This window comes from Corapipo altera, unplaced genomic scaffold, assembly GCF_003945725.1.
Source record: "Corapipo altera isolate COAL_440 unplaced genomic scaffold, ASM394572v1 56, whole genome shotgun sequence".
Lineage (NCBI taxonomy): Eukaryota > Metazoa > Chordata > Aves > Passeriformes > Pipridae > Corapipo > Corapipo altera.
Window position 1 is genome coordinate 4,001,179 of NW_020884896.1, and position 17,283 is coordinate 4,018,461.

The window sequence follows — 17,283 nt, forward strand, 5'->3', positions numbered from 1 at the left end:
CGAAAAATAAGCACAAAAACAAGATTAGGAAAATGTGGAAAAAATGAAGAAGAGCTAAGATAGCTGGTGGCAATTCTGGCTTAAAGAAAAAATTGCATTTTTTCCCCAAAAAATTCTAGTTTGGTATTGGAATGGAAGCATGGGGCCAGACTGCATACAATTTATGCAATACAATTACTTGATGCCAATAATATTTTGCCAATTAGGTAGAACTGAACTTATTCTTTGACATGTTTTGTCATGTTTTTTCTTTTAAAAGGACATTACCCACAAAGAGAGAAAACTTTAGTCCAACCCTTACTACTTGTTAGTCATAAATAAGCAGTACAGTTACATGCTAGATGTAACTTTATTCTGAAATCTGTGTCATATAAGATGTGCATACACCAGTGTTCATGGACAAAAATAAACGAGTTTCCTTGTAAAGGAGTGATTTTTTTTCCCAATAGCTATTTATATTTGTTGCTGTTGTTGTTGTGGGGTGGTGCCTAAATACAAAATCTAAAATGTCTGATGGATGGGAATATCCCAAAGTAGTACCATAACTCAATACTATGCATTAATAGCAATATAAGGTCTGATACACCAAAGCGTTATACGGAAGACATGAGATGATTTTCAAATTCTTGTATAGCACCAGTTATTGTCATGGAATAAACATAATATTTTGTAGATATACAAATAGTATGCTTTATATTCTGATAGAAACTGTAAGAAATATATGAATTCATTCTCATGAGTGCAAAATGTAAATGGTAAGAAAATCCACAAAAGCAATTTCAACAGTCTGACTGGTAACTATATAAAATGCATTTATTAAGATCATGTGATGCAAGTTTTGTGGAGTTCTTTACATTAGTAAAGCTTATGCTACTTAAAATTTCACTGTCTTTCAAAGGCAAGGTGTGGCTTTAAGTGAGTGGTAATGTTTAATTGAGAGAAAACCAAATAACTACTAATAAAAACAATTATTTAAAATAAATGCACATAGATAAAATATATGAAATATGTCTGGAAATAAGGTTATCATTGACATTCTTAAATCATTGTATTATATAAAGATAGGAGATAAAGATTAAATGATTTCACATTTGGCAATTTTTAGAGAAATAGTAACACAATTTACTTCCTTAAGGGTAAGTCAGAACATGCTAAACCTACATATGATAAATAACAAAATAAATCATATTAAAAGTAGAACAAACACAAGAAAACCCTGTTAAGGACTGAGATCTCCAGTATTTAAACAAATAAGAGACAAAAGTCAGTATTATTGTATTAGTATGGCAAAGTAACTGAGGTATCTAATGGAAAGTGTTGACATACCTTGTTTTTACTCAGAAAGATGAGAGAGGCCTGTGATGTATATATTGCTGTTATTGACAAGAGAAAAGGAGATGCTTTCCTCTTACACACCGAGAAAGCTACAATTTAACATGTGCACATGCACTTCTGTCAAATACAACAGTACAATTTGCAAAATACTAGACATGTGCACATTCCCATTTCTAACATTGTTATGCTTCTCCATCACTAACACATGACAAGACACTTAGTTCATATCTGCCCATCTCTGAAAACATTTTCTTTTTAAGTTTTTAAACACAGTTCTATGCAAATCACTCTCAGGACAGTGCTTATTTTGGAGGTTTTTTTGTTGTTTTTTGCCCTTCCCTACCTCTCTTTCAACACTACCATTGTTCCCTCTGGTAGAAATACTTGTATTTGCAACCAATTTGTAGCCTTAACATTTTGGCTCTGCATAAACCTGGGTAGCTCAACAATTTTTCTAGCAATAGCGACCCATTTAATTGCCATTTAGAAGGTCTTACAAGCTCTATGACTAGGTTAGCACCAAAGTTTTACAAGTTGCAGATCCAAATTTCACACAGTTATCTTCTATTAAATGCTGCTGGAGTGCTGCAACTACAAAAGCAACCTCAGAAGCAAAAGCCATAGTCAAATGTGCACACATACAGACGTACACAAATTGGCAAAGTGACTCTTATGCCAAATACAGATTAAAAAAACAATTTCACATTTACTGTCTTCACAATGCCATGAGTGCAGAAGCAGAGCAACAAACTGGTATTACTTGGATTCAGATCTTACTTTCATTTGGAAATAGGTTAGTCTAATGACATTAAAGCCAAACAAACAAACAAAAAAAGTTGAAGGATAGCATTCTTCTCCTTCCTTAGTATGCTTCAAGAAATAGCCAGTCAATTATTTAAGTCAGTAGTTTTCATAATACTCAACATAAAAGCAAGACACACCAACAGTCAATGAATAACAGAGGATCTGTGTCCATGAATTAAATGCACGCTGTGACAGGATATAATTGTACTATGTCTATATAAAAATATATTCAACATTTAATAAACTATACTCTGAACTCTCCTGGTCCAACTTTGCAACAGAAGTGTAATTTTAACTTATTTTCACAGTATTTTTTAGATACTTGTTTTCAGGCTAATTATTTATTTATGCTAAAGAACAGTGACAAAAGTAATACTCCTTTTCACCCATACTCTCTCTTTACTTTTATGTCTATTTTTATTCTTCTGATCTGCCATCGTGGTGCCAGTGATTCAAATCTGATTAGTCAGCATTTCATAATTCCATGTTAAGAACTATAATAATTTCAACTTGAGATGGTATTTTAAGTCACTTCTCTTAAGTATTTTCTTGGGAATTGGTCCAGTAGATGAAGTCAACTTAATCCAGTTTTACAGTCAAGACTTGGAATAGAACAGACGAAACATAAATAATTACTGAAATGTTGCTTTCATCCTGCGCAGTGTGTCCTGAATTTTTCGAGAATGTTTTTCTGCTGGTATCTGGTGGAAGTTGGCACAGTTGTCAGCTGCCAAGGCAGAAATGTCTGCATCTTTAAAACGAGTTATTCTTTGTCTGAGGTAAGACTGCAGCTTGAAATCTGGTGTATATGTATAAGGATTCTCTTGAAACGCATGAACTTGGCTCACAACTTTTGCAATATTTCTTATAAGAGAATACGGTAAAAAAGATTAGTTTGTTTTGGTGATGATAAGAACAAAAGCATAAACCAAAAAAGCAAACTTTCAAAAGCTCTGAGCATTTTCTTCTATATTATAGGTACTTTTAGTTAGATGTTCAAATGACTGAACTTGTGAAACGCTGCATTAGCTCTCATTATCCCATTAGACAATACTCTAATAAAAAAAGTTAGGTGACCTACACATAATTAAAATAATTACCTAAGTTTAGTCCACTTGTGAGCTCCATTTGTCATTGTAAATCCTCCAGTTTCAAGTTGTTGGACATGCATAGCCAAAACATGGGCTGATGGAATTGTTGGAAGAGTTTTGAATCTGTCTCCTTCCATCAAGCACAAGCTGTCACTTTTTAAAAACACCTAGTTTCAAAATGTACACAGATTAATCTCACACTAAGTATCAGTGAAAGCTTTACAGGTTCTCTATGTATTTAACACCTATTTATTTGTCTTGAACATTAACTTTTGGCATTAAAGACAACACCATAAATTAATCTGGTGGTAAACTTTTTGAAGTACACAAATAAAGAAAGTAACTTTAATCAAAAGATACTTCATACATAATTTTAATTGCTCTAAATTTCAGCCAAAATTGCATTTTAAAACTTCACTCCATGATTCAAAATTCTATAGGTCAATAAGAGAATGTCTGTGATAAAATAAACGTTTAAGACTTTTCAGAACAGATTACAGCCACAAAGCTCCTGCAGAAATCTTCTAATGCATATCTAGTGTATCTAATGTTTTAGTTTCCTTTGAAATGTCTTTGATTTTTAGTCCCACAGGACAAAGGTTACAGAAATCCTGAGATTAAAATTTATGTAAACCCTTGAATGAAGAGTAAAAAAGACTTAAAGCAAGTTAAAATCTTCTTCATAATACAAAGTAATAATTGTGGTATTCATTCTGCAAAGGCACCCATTTAAGCAGATCTTGCATCTTCTCCAACCCCAAAGAAGTATTTTTACATTAAAGACTTTATACTATACCTCAACAGCTTTGAGTTCCTCCATTATCTCAGCTACTTTTGCAGGTAAAATTTTCCAAGCCTTACAATAAAAAAAAAATAAAATTTGTTTTTCACATTAATGTCCATATTGGAGCAAGATTATATTAAGCAAAGTAGTTACAGAACAGAGTCCCAGACTTACTGGTAACTGTCGTACAATAAGATTTTCCAAGCCTGCTAGGATTTGCATTGCAGTGGCAAAATTTCTTTGTTCGTAGCAGCATTTTGCTATAAGAAGAAATTTTGACAGCAAGCTCACCTGCCGCTGAAAAAAAAAATTAAAGTATACTATATGTACATAAATATATACTAAATATACATAGTAAATCTACATAATAAAATTAAATGAGAAGGAAGAAGAGATGCATTTTCTTTTTCAATTTGTTATCAAAATTGTTGACTGTAGTAACAATTCCCTGCAACACAAAGTTTTTCCTTTTCTGTAACCCAGGTGTCCTTGATAAAGTTTGACATGTATTCTCCTAAGAAAATCCATTTCCTACATTCTATTAGGTTTTGACACCTGCTACTAGAAAACATCCAAGACCTTCCTTGTGACAACAAACCAAATTGTTTAGTGCCCGCTTACAGCTGTATTTCAGAGTATTGCTTGTAGCTTTGCTGCATAACAACACATATATAATAAAAAATAAATAGCCATTTAGAAGTTAATAATAAACAATGACGAACCTTAGTTGTGTGACATGTTACAATTTCAGCAGCAACCCAGGTGCTGATACTGTCTGCATTTCTTAATAATTGCAGAAGATACTGGTCTTGTATGCACTTCGACAGAAACAGATTACAGACTTTAAGTGAAACTGTCTCAGTAGAAACTGCCCTATGGAGAATATGGGGAAAAAAAAAGCAAAAAGAATTCATGCTGATATTGGATTTTTAAAGAAAATCTTGATTGTGAAGAGGTCAACTTCTAACCATTTAAAATAATTTTGCATTGCTTGGAGTCTTTTTATATTTTGTAATGTACATAGTAAGCCATGTTACTTTTTCTTCCTTATAATTACAAGATAATTAGATCTGATAAAAAAATAAGCATATGCAGTATACATTTTTATACGTAAATACACCTTCGCCACTTCTTAGTGAATAAAACAAACCATCCAATCTGACACAAAGTAACAGCCAGGAATCCAAACTCACTAAAAACTGCAGCCACATAAGAAATCAAGCCTGATCCCTAGTGGCAGCACAGGCTTTGTTTCCCATGACTGAACCCCAAAATCTGTATAAACCAGTTGATTGAGCCTTGGCATTGAATAATCTGTAAAAGATGAGTTGCTTTAGAAGTTCATTCCCTATCTTTAGACATAAAAGGCTACTACAGGTAGTGCAATTATCAAGTACTAATTAGAAGCTAGCTGAATCCACTGTGTATGAAAAAAGTAGACCATAATAAAAAATAATGAAGTCCATGTGGCTGGATGAAAACAATAATTACTGATGAGCAAGCAATTTAAATAGGTTGGTAATCACTCTAGTAACTACAGGAAAATTCTTACTTATCTTTGAATACTGATAACTCATTTATGTAACAGTACATAATGAACACCGCACAGAGAAGCTGCAGTCTCTCCATTCACTTTCCAACTGCACAAAATCCTGGGCAACTTGGTCTAGCTGACCTTGCAGGGTGGTTGAAATACATGATCTTGAGAGGTGTCTTTAAACCTCAGCTGTTCTATGAGACCATAACTGTCTTTTGAGATTTTATATACATACACACATGCATGATCAAGGATCCTATTTCAGAATCCATTACATTTTTCCCTGACAAAAAATGAAATCTTTGAAGCAACACCCCAACACAAGTCTTTAGAAGTATTTTGGGCTGAGCTGATTTAGATTTCAAAGAAATCACCTTGCAAATATGACCTTCCACATACAAGTATTTTAAATACTAAGTATTTAAAATGGTTCTCTCTTTCTGGCTGTATTAAAAGTGTAACATGGTTAAGTTATTGTACATCAACAGAATAGAAGGGCAGTTAAGCAACTTACTTTTGCACAGCAACACATTTGTCTTTAACACCAAGTGCTCTTGAATTTAGAAAGTGTACTGGATGACACTTAAGAAATACTTCCTAAAGAAAAAGTGCAAGATATATCTGCTGTTAGGTCTTTCTTTTAAAATGCTTGGGGATAAAAATGACAGACTGTGTCCCCCTCCCACCCCACCTTCATAAATTTCTGAGAGGGATCACAGCCTAAGAATAGCATTAGTCACTCTAAATTTTACTGTAGAGACTTCATGGGGAAAATGGATTATTTTAATTCAAAGTCTTATAAAATAGTATGAAATAAGCCTGAAACACAGTTGGGAAATGACAGAGAAAGAAAGCTGAGTGCAAAGTAAGAAGACAGGTATTATTTCCAAATAAACCTAGACCTCTGTACCTGTTGCAGTAACGTCAGCTGCCAACAAAGCTGTTGTGCACTGTACTCTGTTAAGAGATATGGTTCCACTCCATCCCCTTTAGCTTCTGTTAAATTGCATGGCTTTGGCAAAACTGGTGAACTAGCGTGCAGTCGCTCTCTCTGATATTGTGCAATTGGTCCCACACCTTTGGATAGTTTCCAGTAAAAGTTCTGTAGAAAAAAAAAAAAATAAGTGCAAGGATGCAACTTCTCTAAAACAAACACTAGGTCTCCCCTTGATGTAACTTTCAGGAATGTTTTGTTAAGTGAAGCAGCTTTGCAGATGCAGAACTCTTCAGCTAATCTTCAAGGTTAGACCAGACACTAAGTGGTTCACTCAACATTGCTATTTTAAGCTAATATAATATGCACAGTTGATGAGTCTGAGCAGGAGGTTGCCAGATCTCAATCAACAATCAGCATTTAAAACAAACCACTGTGTATTGAAGCTTGTTGTCATAAAATGTTTTATATTCTAAATTCTATATATTTTACTTTTCATTATTTCTTGTATCCATTTTGCTTAGAATCAAACCTTCCTTTGCAAGAAATACTTGGTTTTCCATTCTTTCCCCTTCTTCTGTCTTCCAGTATCATTATGATGTAGTGACAATAAGAAATGTCTATGTTTCTCTTGCTGCTTGCCCTTTTTTGGCTGAATCCACAGTATACCCAATGGAATTCTGCACTTTTATCAGGAGGCTGATTCTAAATTCAATTGGCACATTGTTGATACATTTGACTTCCACATGTTATTTCGGTCAGTCCATAAAGAGACCTGTTTTCACAAAAAGCCTACAGTATATTCTGGCTTCTAGGAGACTCTAGCACACTGTATAAAATAGTAAATACAGAGAGAAGTTCAGACAAGTTCTTGCTACAAGCTTTGAAGTTCTACCACGAAACCTCTCAGCTCCTGATGTTTTCCTGCATTTATAATCTTACAAAGACCTATGCCTAATAAAAAACATTAATGTTTGACAAGGGGGTAAACGTTTCCTAGTAACTATGTCACATGCTAGTGTCAAGAATGAAGAGTTCAACTCTCAAAACCTTGATTATCTGATTCACTATTGCTGAAATAGCTGACAGTAATTAAGTCTTAAGATTATTTTCACAGTTACAAAACCGTTTGGGCCTTAGATATCTTCAAAAGAAAATTTAAAACACATGTACATAATTTTTAGTGAATGCGTGGTCTGGACTCTAAGTTGGATACTTCTGTTTTTGTCACAACATAATATATGGAAATGTGCTCCATACACTGCAATCTGAAGAAAAGACATACCTTTCTGGAAACGTCTTCTGAGAGCTTTTTACATAGGGAATGTAATGTTTTTCTGCCCTCCTCACCTTCCTCTTCACATTTGTCCATGCTGGAGCACTGATCAGCACTGCCACTTTTCCTGGCAGAAGCATCCTCAAGCAATGACAACAATCTCTCACCATAGCCATTTAATGAAGTGACCTGGAAATGCCAAACAGGTTAACAGAATACTGAACTCAATTTCCCATAAATCATAAGCAAGCCACAACACTGAAGACACACTGAACATGACTGTCAAAGATAGCATTATTTTTCTTTTATTTACTTTAATCGTCCTTAGGACAGTTTGTTGTAATCAAAACCTTACACATACCAAAACTGATTTTAGTTTTTTTTTTCTGAAGGCAACTACTGAAATTCTGACTTACCTTGGAAGAAATAAATTCTTTTAGGGTACACAGAAGACCAGTATTTGTTGCAAAGTCTACACTATAGCAGTCTTCAATCCAAGCCTGCAGGATGTAGAAACTGCGGTTACATATTTTGGTAAGTGATGTGGAAGGATCCAGGCTTGCACTGGTGAGAAGAAAAAAGCACTCAGTACACCAAAATTGATATCCAATTGCAATTTAAAAATAAGTGTTGGAAAACCCCACAAGTATTATTTGGTATTGACTGTACTATCTTAAATTCCTAGATGACATGTTTCTAGAATCCCTGGCTCTATAGAAACAAAGCTGTGGTTCTACTTACTACCCATTACTAAGTAACTGATAAAAGTAAGACTCGGAATTCAGAAGAAAATAGAAGTAAAGCACATTGTCAAATGCAGCTCTTGCTCTAATTTCACTCTCACTTGTCAAGAGAGTCTTAAAAAAACAAACATAAAAATTCATTTTAAACAAGTAGGACTTTTGAGAAACAGCTATTTGTTATTGGTGGAAACTCAACTGTGCTTTGATAATATTTTTCATGGGAATCTACTGTACCTGGATAAAGTGCTGCTGATTCTATCAAGAAGAAATTGCAAAAACTCTTCTTGTGTGCAGAAATAGCGAAATGTGTAGAGAAACTGCTGTACATAACCTTCTAAAAACGCATTTCTGTAAAGCACAAGAAAAACCTCAGACAAGCCGGAACACATTGTCTTTTTGCACTAGAGGACAGCAACAGCAAAAAACACTCAAAATATCAATAGGCATTTTAAATTTTCAAGTTTTTCATAAACCTTTGATCTTTCATTATTAATTTTTACACATCAAAGACTGTGATTGCCAACACTGAAAGCATAATTTGTTTTATAAAGAGTTTCTCTACTTTCAATTTTGTGAATAACCACTTTGACATTTCTATTGTTAACAACAGTTACAATCTAAATATTATAAAAGAACATATTTAATTTTCTTTTTTCTATCATCTCACATGATGTTGCTTTAACATTTTTTATTATAATATCATAAAAAGTAGATACATTAAGCAAGAAAATATTCCCTGTAGCTCTAATTAGAGGACTACTTACTTTAACAACAGAATATAGTTATTAACATTAAAAATGAGGGTATTTTTTTTAAATACACACACTCTCAAGGTCTTAACACAGGTTAATTGTCCCGTTTCTCTGCTGGCTTACAGCTCATCATGAAAGATGGGTCTGATGAATGTGAAAGCTCTGATTCCAAAGTATTTTCTTCACTTTGTGCAAAATATACGGAAATACACCAGGAAAAACTGCACTCAGGGTAAGTAACTGGATCTCAGAGTCAGGATGAGCTGGGATAAGTAGCTGGGAGTAATTTGGTCCCTCTACAGCAGCGCAAGTTTGATGGAGCCTCTGGCAATTTCCATCCTTCATACCATTACAGCTCAGGTACCTAATACAAAACTGCCCTTAGCCTGGTTGAAAGACAGCTTTGTCCCCATTTAGGCCCTGAGATAAGCCTCCGTCTTCATCAATGCCAAGGACTGATTATTGGCTCAATCACCTGTGGAACAGAACCTAAACATTTTCACATTCAGACCCTATTAATAATAATTACCAAATTATATGATCTGAAGAATTGTACTGCTGGCAGTAGCATAAAGCCTTGATTCCATGGCAACTATCAGAGCAAAACCTCAAATAAGTAAAGGATAAAGTCTGAAGTTATTAGGTTTTTATTTATTATCAATACTTAGGGTTTTAATCAAACCCAGCCAATCTTTTGCCATTTTCTTGCCCATTCTTGTAAATAAGCGTTCAAAGAAATAACAGAAACTTGATACGAGAGGAGAATTTATTCAGTGTTGAGTAAATAGGATTTATCACAGAGACAAGTTTTTCCTGATTTAACAACTATGCTTCAACCCACCCCCAATTCAGGTGCAAAATATACTATACCTAGAATATAAATAAGCCATTAAACCAAGTGGTGTACCAGCCTGCAGAACTCTCACTCCATTTTGATTATTACATTGGTGTTTCTCTGTGTTATAGTAAAGAAGCAATGATGATTCATCCACAGGTGCCATGTCCACGGTGTCAGTTTTCCCGTTGTGAACGACTGTAGGCAGCACACAGGATTCCACACCCCACTGCTCTGCATACATCATCTGCTCAAAGAAACAATGCCATGATAAAATAAAATGTAAGAAAATAAAGAGGAAAATCCACACGTTAATTTGGCACTGTTATACAAAACATTTCACATAGTGATTTGAGCTGCCAACTATACTGATGCAGTAATGAAAAGACAAATGAAGCACAAGTGAAATAAAAGTCTGACTTGCCTGAACATATTTCTTTACCAGTTCAAGAAACTGCACTTTTGATTTCATTTCCTGTAGCTGTCCTCTCAATTTGGGCAACATAGATTTAGTTTCAGGACCTTTAGATTTAAAACACACAATATAAGAACATCAATGATTCTGATTTACAGAACAAGTCCTTAAAAGTACTACATACCTGTTTTATTACTGGCAAGTTGCTATAATCTTACCTTTGCTTCTTCTTTCTTTCTGCAATAGTTTCTGGTAAAACTTTATAGTCTTTCTGTAATTTTTTGTTTCCATCATTAGCAATTGTTCTAGTTCCTATTTAAAAAGACCAGGATGGTAAATGCAAGGCAGTTTTAGTAAGAAACAGAGAAGTTTTAGAAGAGAATTATTTTGTATGAAAAAAAAAAGAACATCCAAACAGACAAGAATATGGTATTAACCATGAAAAATTACCTTTCACACCTGTGCTTACAGCCAAGTTCTAGCAGGCACTACCTGTCGCCAGAAAAGTATTAGTTATGTCACAGTTTTACAATTGGAGCTGGTTTGTGTATGATGAGACTGCATGGAAGTTTGTCTGAATCCATTTACATAAATATGCCTCTAGTTACAATTGCACTTATCTGGTTGTTTTCAAGAGCATTTTTAAAACTTACAATCAGAAGTCATCCAGAATTAAAAGTTATGGGTTGTGAATTTAGTGTGGGTCCCAGAAATGCTGCTAAACAGTTGACCTATATTTGCAGCAAGAACGGAATATCTGACTGAAATCCAGGGTTTCCAAACAAGTAAAATTACAAGTATATTATACAACCAGGTCAGAAGGCAGACAGGAGACCTGCTCTAGAACTAAAGGACATATCAATTTCAAAATTCAGCTCTCATATTCTACATTTATGCATTTCCCATAACTGAAAAAATTAAATTTCTATAGAATTATATAACTTAAACAATGGTTAAAAATGAAAGTATATTGGGCTTCTCACAATATATCCAATTTAATGTAAACATTTATAATTGTTTGCATATCAAAGGTTTCATTATTTTACTAACTGATGAAAATGGGCCACCCATTTTTGGTTCAGTTTCTGATTCATTATGAAACAATAAACATAATGTATGTTGTGCTTTATAAAAGTAGTGGCTTTTGCACTTGGGTCCTAAGCTGACTACCAGTGACCCAGTTACATGAAACAGCATTTTAAATGGAGAAAGTTCACAGAACGCAGCAGACAACTCCCACAAGCAGAGTGATCAGAAAACACACAGCTCAGGGCTAACATATCAAACAACAGACTGGTAAATAGGTTAGCTTTAATGGGATGGACTTGCTAGAAATTAATTTGAGTTTAAGACAAACCTGTCACTGTTTTTCAGAAAAGCTCAAAAGGTTTAACAACGTAGTTCATTAGCATCAAGAGTCACAAAAGCCCGGTGGATTTTTAAAAGATCTACTGCTGCACAGAGAGTCACACAGAGAATAGGGAAAGCACAGAAAAGCTATTATCCACATTCTAATTGGAAGCTACTTGGTTATACTTCAAGATCTGGTTTTGCTTTGTCAATTAAAGCAGAACCAAATTGATTAAGAGACTATGAAAACAAAGGGAATCAGAAAGAGTGGCCATGTGGAAACTGATGGACAAAAGTGGTTTGTACCCTAAAAAACTTGAGGTAAGTAGCAATGAAGTCAGAAGCAAATTTCCTTTCTATTCCACAACATTTTCCAATTCAGGTTGGTCTAGAATATAAAAACTTTTGATGAAGCTATACACTCAACTGTTCTGTTCCCTCTGAAGTGCACTTAATTTGTCAGGACACATTGCTATAGAACGTCCCTTAGTCTAGGAAACAAAGTAATGATAGAATGACTTTGCTAACTTGAAAAAATTGCAAATTCCAATCGGTAAAAATTCTTCTAAAGCAGAAGAATTATCTCAACTTTATAGCCAACCTTTTAAAAATCTGCCAGAGACTTGTAGCAAAAAAGTAGCTGATCTAATCCTAGACAGACAATGAAAACTACACTTCTGTTAATCAAGGAACCGGTTTCTGAAATAAAACTCATTAACAGAGGATTTCAACAAGGAAAGACAGAGTGAAGACAAACTGTTGCTCTGAACTTCAAATATTAACAAAAAAATTTACAAACAAAGCTTGTTATAGGTAGATGCCAAAATGTAAAAATTAAGTAAATGTGATCAATATGATCTTTAAGGAAATGAAAGACCTTGCTAATGTAAAATGACTCACCACCCTATCCATGCTCCCCCAGCTACTTGAAAGGCTGCACTAATTATCGTGATTATGATGTTAAGCCATCTCCAAGTGAAGATGGGAGCAAACAACCATCATTCTGTTGGCAAAGGGTGAGAAGCTGTGACAAAGGAAAGGGGCTCAGAGCCCATGACAGTGAGGACCTACTGTGGGCCTGAGATGTGCTCCAGTCATAGTCATTCTTAGGTCTTTTCTATAACATCACCACCGTGGGGTTGGTGTATATAGCAGATGATTCTTTCCCAGTCAACTTTAAGAACAGAAGATGGGTTGTAGGTTGGTGATTACACTTTTGTGTCAGTGCTCTTTATTTTGGAATACTACATCTACTGTGGTTTATTGCTAAGATGTGACAAATCTTGAGGATTTTAAACCAGTTAAGAGTCAGTATTTAAAAGAAGAAAGGGTGTTTTGACTCACTATAACACAACAAATATTATCATACTTTTGACCAGCAAGTAAAGAGGTATCTTAATGATTTAAAATCAATATACTCACCACTTTTTTAGCATCTATATTTTGTGACTCACTTGATTTCTGCTTTCCAAGGTTTTTCAAGTAACTATGAACTTCTGCATCAAAACATTCAGCTCCATAAAAGGCACTGCTCCAACCAGGACTACAGCCATTAAAGTCAGGTAGACTGGGAGATGCCAGGTAGCTGTTTCCAGCTATCTTTATCGTGGCCTCTTCCTCTGGCCTCATATTTTCTTCTGCAAAGTCTGGACCAATATAACAGCTGTTGCTCTGTAGACGTTGTCCCTCTTTCTTTATTGGGATAGTACTCTGCAGTCTCAATTCTTTTTTGATATTGTCTGAAGGTGACTCATCGAAATCCATTTCAACTAATGATGTATTTATCAGAGACTCAGCCTTCACATCAAGATTTGCTTCCCCTTTTTCTAAAGAAGGTGTATGGGGGAAAAAGAAATAATGGTCATGTGCTGTGGTTCATGCTTTGCTGAACTTAAACACTACCCATACAAGACACTTATGACTATCTATGCACTCTAACGGTGGTGTCCGATGCTTATCTTGGCTCTGTACTTTCTTTTTCTCAACTACACATTGTAAAATAATAAAGGCTAAAGGCATTGCAGAACTATTAAGCAATAGTTAAACAATGTATTTTTGAAAATTACAAAATATTTTCCATGCAACAAGCATTTAAACAAAGCACAGCAGAGAAGTTTTAAAACAGAGGTAAAATATGTCAGACCTATGCACACATTTGTAAAATGCTTAGCTCTTAAGGTTTTTTTCCATCCATAAGTCTTGAACCTTTGATTCCATACACAGAGGGCAAGAACACTTGATACAGCCAATGGGGACATAGATGTTAAACTTTCTACTCCTACAGGACTCAATCCCTTGAGCTATGACAGGACTTCTTTGCAGTTCTAACAGTTACTACCAACCTTCAGGGACTGAGGTGACAGTCAAAAGTCAGTACAGTGCTGACAGGAGTTTTTATACCTGCCAAAAGTCTCTCTTTTCACTTCAGCACCCTCCAGGACTTAGATCTCTCATCTTGGAGTCAAATGAACCTAAATTACTGGTGCAAAGAAATCACATACTCCAGGGTAAAGTCTGGCTCTACATTTGCAATCATTCTGAGCCAAAATAGAAAATTGTAACATAGAACAATGGTAGCCAAACACAAAAATCACAAATTTATGTTTCACTATAAAAATTAACAATGTAAGTATATAAGCCCTTCCATAAAGAACACATAGTTTATCTTTTCTCAAAACAGAGAAGTAACCAAATTTAAATGCTGCAACTCGGATGAACTTTCTCGAAAAAAACCCCTCACATTGGTACAACAACAACCAAATACAAGCTGTCCATCAATACATCAAGCCTAGAAAGAGCAAGGGTTTTGTTACAGTATTGAGATTCACCAGTCCCAGCTCAGTTTTGAGTTCAGGTCATGAAAGATGGATATTTTATAAACTTCCAATTCACGAAGCGTGTCAGGAGAAATGTAAAACCCACACTGAAGAAGTATAAATAAACAATCCTCTAATATAACCTCAATGATTGCCCTGATATGGTCTCCTGTAAACAAGTTTGTGATCAAAAGGCAAAACTATCTTAAGGAACAAATCATTTGGCCCACTGTTGATATTGATATCTATCTTTAAAAGGCACTTCAGTGTACAGAATAGGGAAATGAAAGAACTCCTAGGAGATACATAAATATTTTCTTACCTGTTCTGAAAACTCTTTTGATAAACAATTAAAAATGCCCATTTAAATCTAAAAGCAATTCAATTTCTAGATTTCTATACAATTCCCTTCACCAGAATTTGTAAATAATATTGACAATACTTTTTTTAATTTTAGTGCATTTTATTTTTATTGTTTTTGTTATACTCTCTAGTTTTGTTTTAATCCTGATAAGTGAACATTGAAGGACCAGATCTACTGCACAGCCATCCTTCAGTCAACTTCTTCAGTAAACTCTAATGAGTCATAAGCATTTTCTAAAGCTCTCCTCTCTGCCTAGCTAAGCTTGCTATGCTGTGTGGAGCTTACCCAACATGACTATTCCCCCCTTCTTCTCTCTACTTTAAAGCATGCCACTAGAACATCTGCTAGAACACAGGAAAATCACATACAGCAGTTATCATTTTGGGAGTTTTCAACAGACACATCCATGTAAACAGAAGTAACTAAATGACATCCCACTCAATGACACTGGGTCATATGTAAGTTTCATATAAAACACATTTATGTCCTCAAGACATTGATAATGTTCAGATTCAGTGATACTCTCTCTAAGTGTTAAGGCAAGTGTTTTCCTGAAGACACACCCAAAATGTCAATCTCTCAGAGCTTGTGTCATTGATAGATTCCTAGCACCCATAAAGATCTAGAAACATGAAGTCCTTTCTCACCCTCTGTCTGGTCACTGCTTGCCAAAAAGCTTTCGGATTTGTTCCTGCCACATTTTGTATCACTTGCCTCAGTTATGCTGAAAAACAAGAAGATTAAGAAAAATTAATATTTCATATACTTTTGTATTTACATCACAGTACAACGAGATTTTACAAGTGACTCTACCGTGTACGTGAAGGCCTTCATAGCATTTATCTACTTCCTAAAGTTTGCATGTTCAGCTTTGGTTATTATTTTACAAGAAAAAAATTAAATGGATATTAAAACCCACTGAGTAAGATACAGAGATAACAGCATTTGACAGAATTCCAACAGACGTATCAGAGCACACACACACAGAACGCATAACTCCAGGCATAACTTTAGACTGCAAATTACTGTAGTGGGCTTTTCACTCAACATTCAACCTCTGGATAGCAGTCTGAATCTAAGTCATCCCTAGTGAGAATAATTATAATTTTAAGTCAAGGAAGCTAACAATTAAAAACTGCTGTAGTCTTTGTCAAAGTAATGTTTAGTAAGCAGTGTCTCAGATATTTTAAGACAAGTCTTGCACGTGATGTAAAAGCCAGACCTGTATTTTTCACTGGGTAATAACTGATGACCTTTTCACTCTCACTTTCAAAATCTTCACTTTGTTACGAAAGTTCATACAGATGATGACCTCTTCATACATTTCAGCAATTCAGCTGCAATAGCTCAAGTTTCTCCTACCATAACAGTCAACTCCGGGGAACTAACGCCCTAACCTCCAACCAATTTTCAATATCTTCTTAAAAATCCCAACCCAAATGGAAAATAGACCAGCATGCCAAGGTCTGCTACTTGGAGGTCATGATCTATTATATCTGAAACTTGTTGTAAGGGTTATCTTTCAACACTGAAATTTTTCTAAACCATATCACCAAGCTTCTTTCTCAAAACTCGAAATTTGTAGTTCCAAAAACCCCAAATTAACTTTGACATAATGTGATTACAAGAGTCTTCAGCAAGAAGCTTTTATAGAAGTGTTCTACACTGCAATGAAACAAGAATGTTTTTTATTATTTTTCAGGTAGATAGGTATGTCACTGTAGATAAAATAGGTGAAATGAGAAATTCCTTAAGCTGGTGTTTTCTCACTTAACAGGCTACTTACAAAAGACTGCCAGGAGGAACGCTGAGTAAAATTACACCAGTTAAGCAAAACATTTCTAGAAAAGCTAAATTAATTTCCTTTTTCTTGGATGTGTATAGAAAACAAGGATGTATAAACAACTAATATCAGACTAAGCAAACTGAACAGTAAGAATAAATTTAACTTCTAATTAAACAGCCTCCTTTTAACAAGACTACGAAGCTCTCCATCAATGGTTGTAACCAGTATCAATCAGAATTAGGTTTCCATTATCAAGCTATCCTAAGACGAAGTTATAGATAAGTGTAGTGGAAAATATTTTTGACTGAACCATTAAGCACTATTTGCCATGAAGAAAGGTATGAAATATCTAATAAAATGTGAAATTAAGAGTTCACAGAAAACAAGTAAGGATACCTGAAGAGAAGCAGCGTATCCTTTCCTGCTTCTAGAAAGTAGGGATGAAAGTATTAAATTCAACT

General features: G+C 34.7%; 1 protein-coding gene across 5 annotated transcripts in view; it reads right to left on the reverse strand.

The window, feature by feature from the left end:
- Window positions 1-334: 334 nt before the first annotated feature.
- The window catches only part of KNDC1 (kinase non-catalytic C-lobe domain containing 1), a 59,943-nt gene continuing 42,994 nt past the window's right edge, over window positions 335-17,283 (reverse strand). For 4 of the 5 annotated variants that reach the window (XM_027647976.1, XM_027647975.1, XM_027647977.1 and 1 more), the window contains 15 exons: window positions 15,684-15,760; window positions 13,279-13,682; window positions 10,725-10,818; window positions 10,516-10,613; window positions 10,127-10,338; window positions 8,739-8,852; window positions 8,178-8,325; window positions 7,771-7,950; window positions 6,462-6,653; window positions 6,066-6,148; window positions 4,737-4,887; window positions 4,189-4,311; window positions 4,027-4,086; window positions 3,240-3,397; window positions 335-3,003 (listed from right to left, as the gene is read on the reverse strand). In XM_027647976.1, the coding sequence (XP_027503777.1) occupies window positions 2,772-3,003; window positions 3,240-3,397; window positions 4,027-4,086; window positions 4,189-4,311; window positions 4,737-4,887; window positions 6,066-6,148; window positions 6,462-6,653; window positions 7,771-7,950; window positions 8,178-8,325; window positions 8,739-8,852; window positions 10,127-10,338; window positions 10,516-10,613; window positions 10,725-10,818; window positions 13,279-13,682; window positions 15,684-15,760 (2,326 nt within the window). In that variant the 3' untranslated portion in view covers window positions 335-2,771. Of the gene's footprint in view, window positions 3,004-3,239; window positions 3,398-4,026; window positions 4,087-4,188; window positions 4,312-4,736; window positions 4,888-6,065; window positions 6,149-6,461; window positions 6,654-7,770; window positions 7,951-8,177; window positions 8,326-8,738; window positions 8,853-10,126; window positions 10,339-10,515; window positions 10,614-10,724; window positions 10,819-13,278; window positions 13,683-15,683; window positions 15,761-17,283 lie in introns of those variants that run through there. The other variant, XM_027647979.1, reaches the window with a different exon arrangement.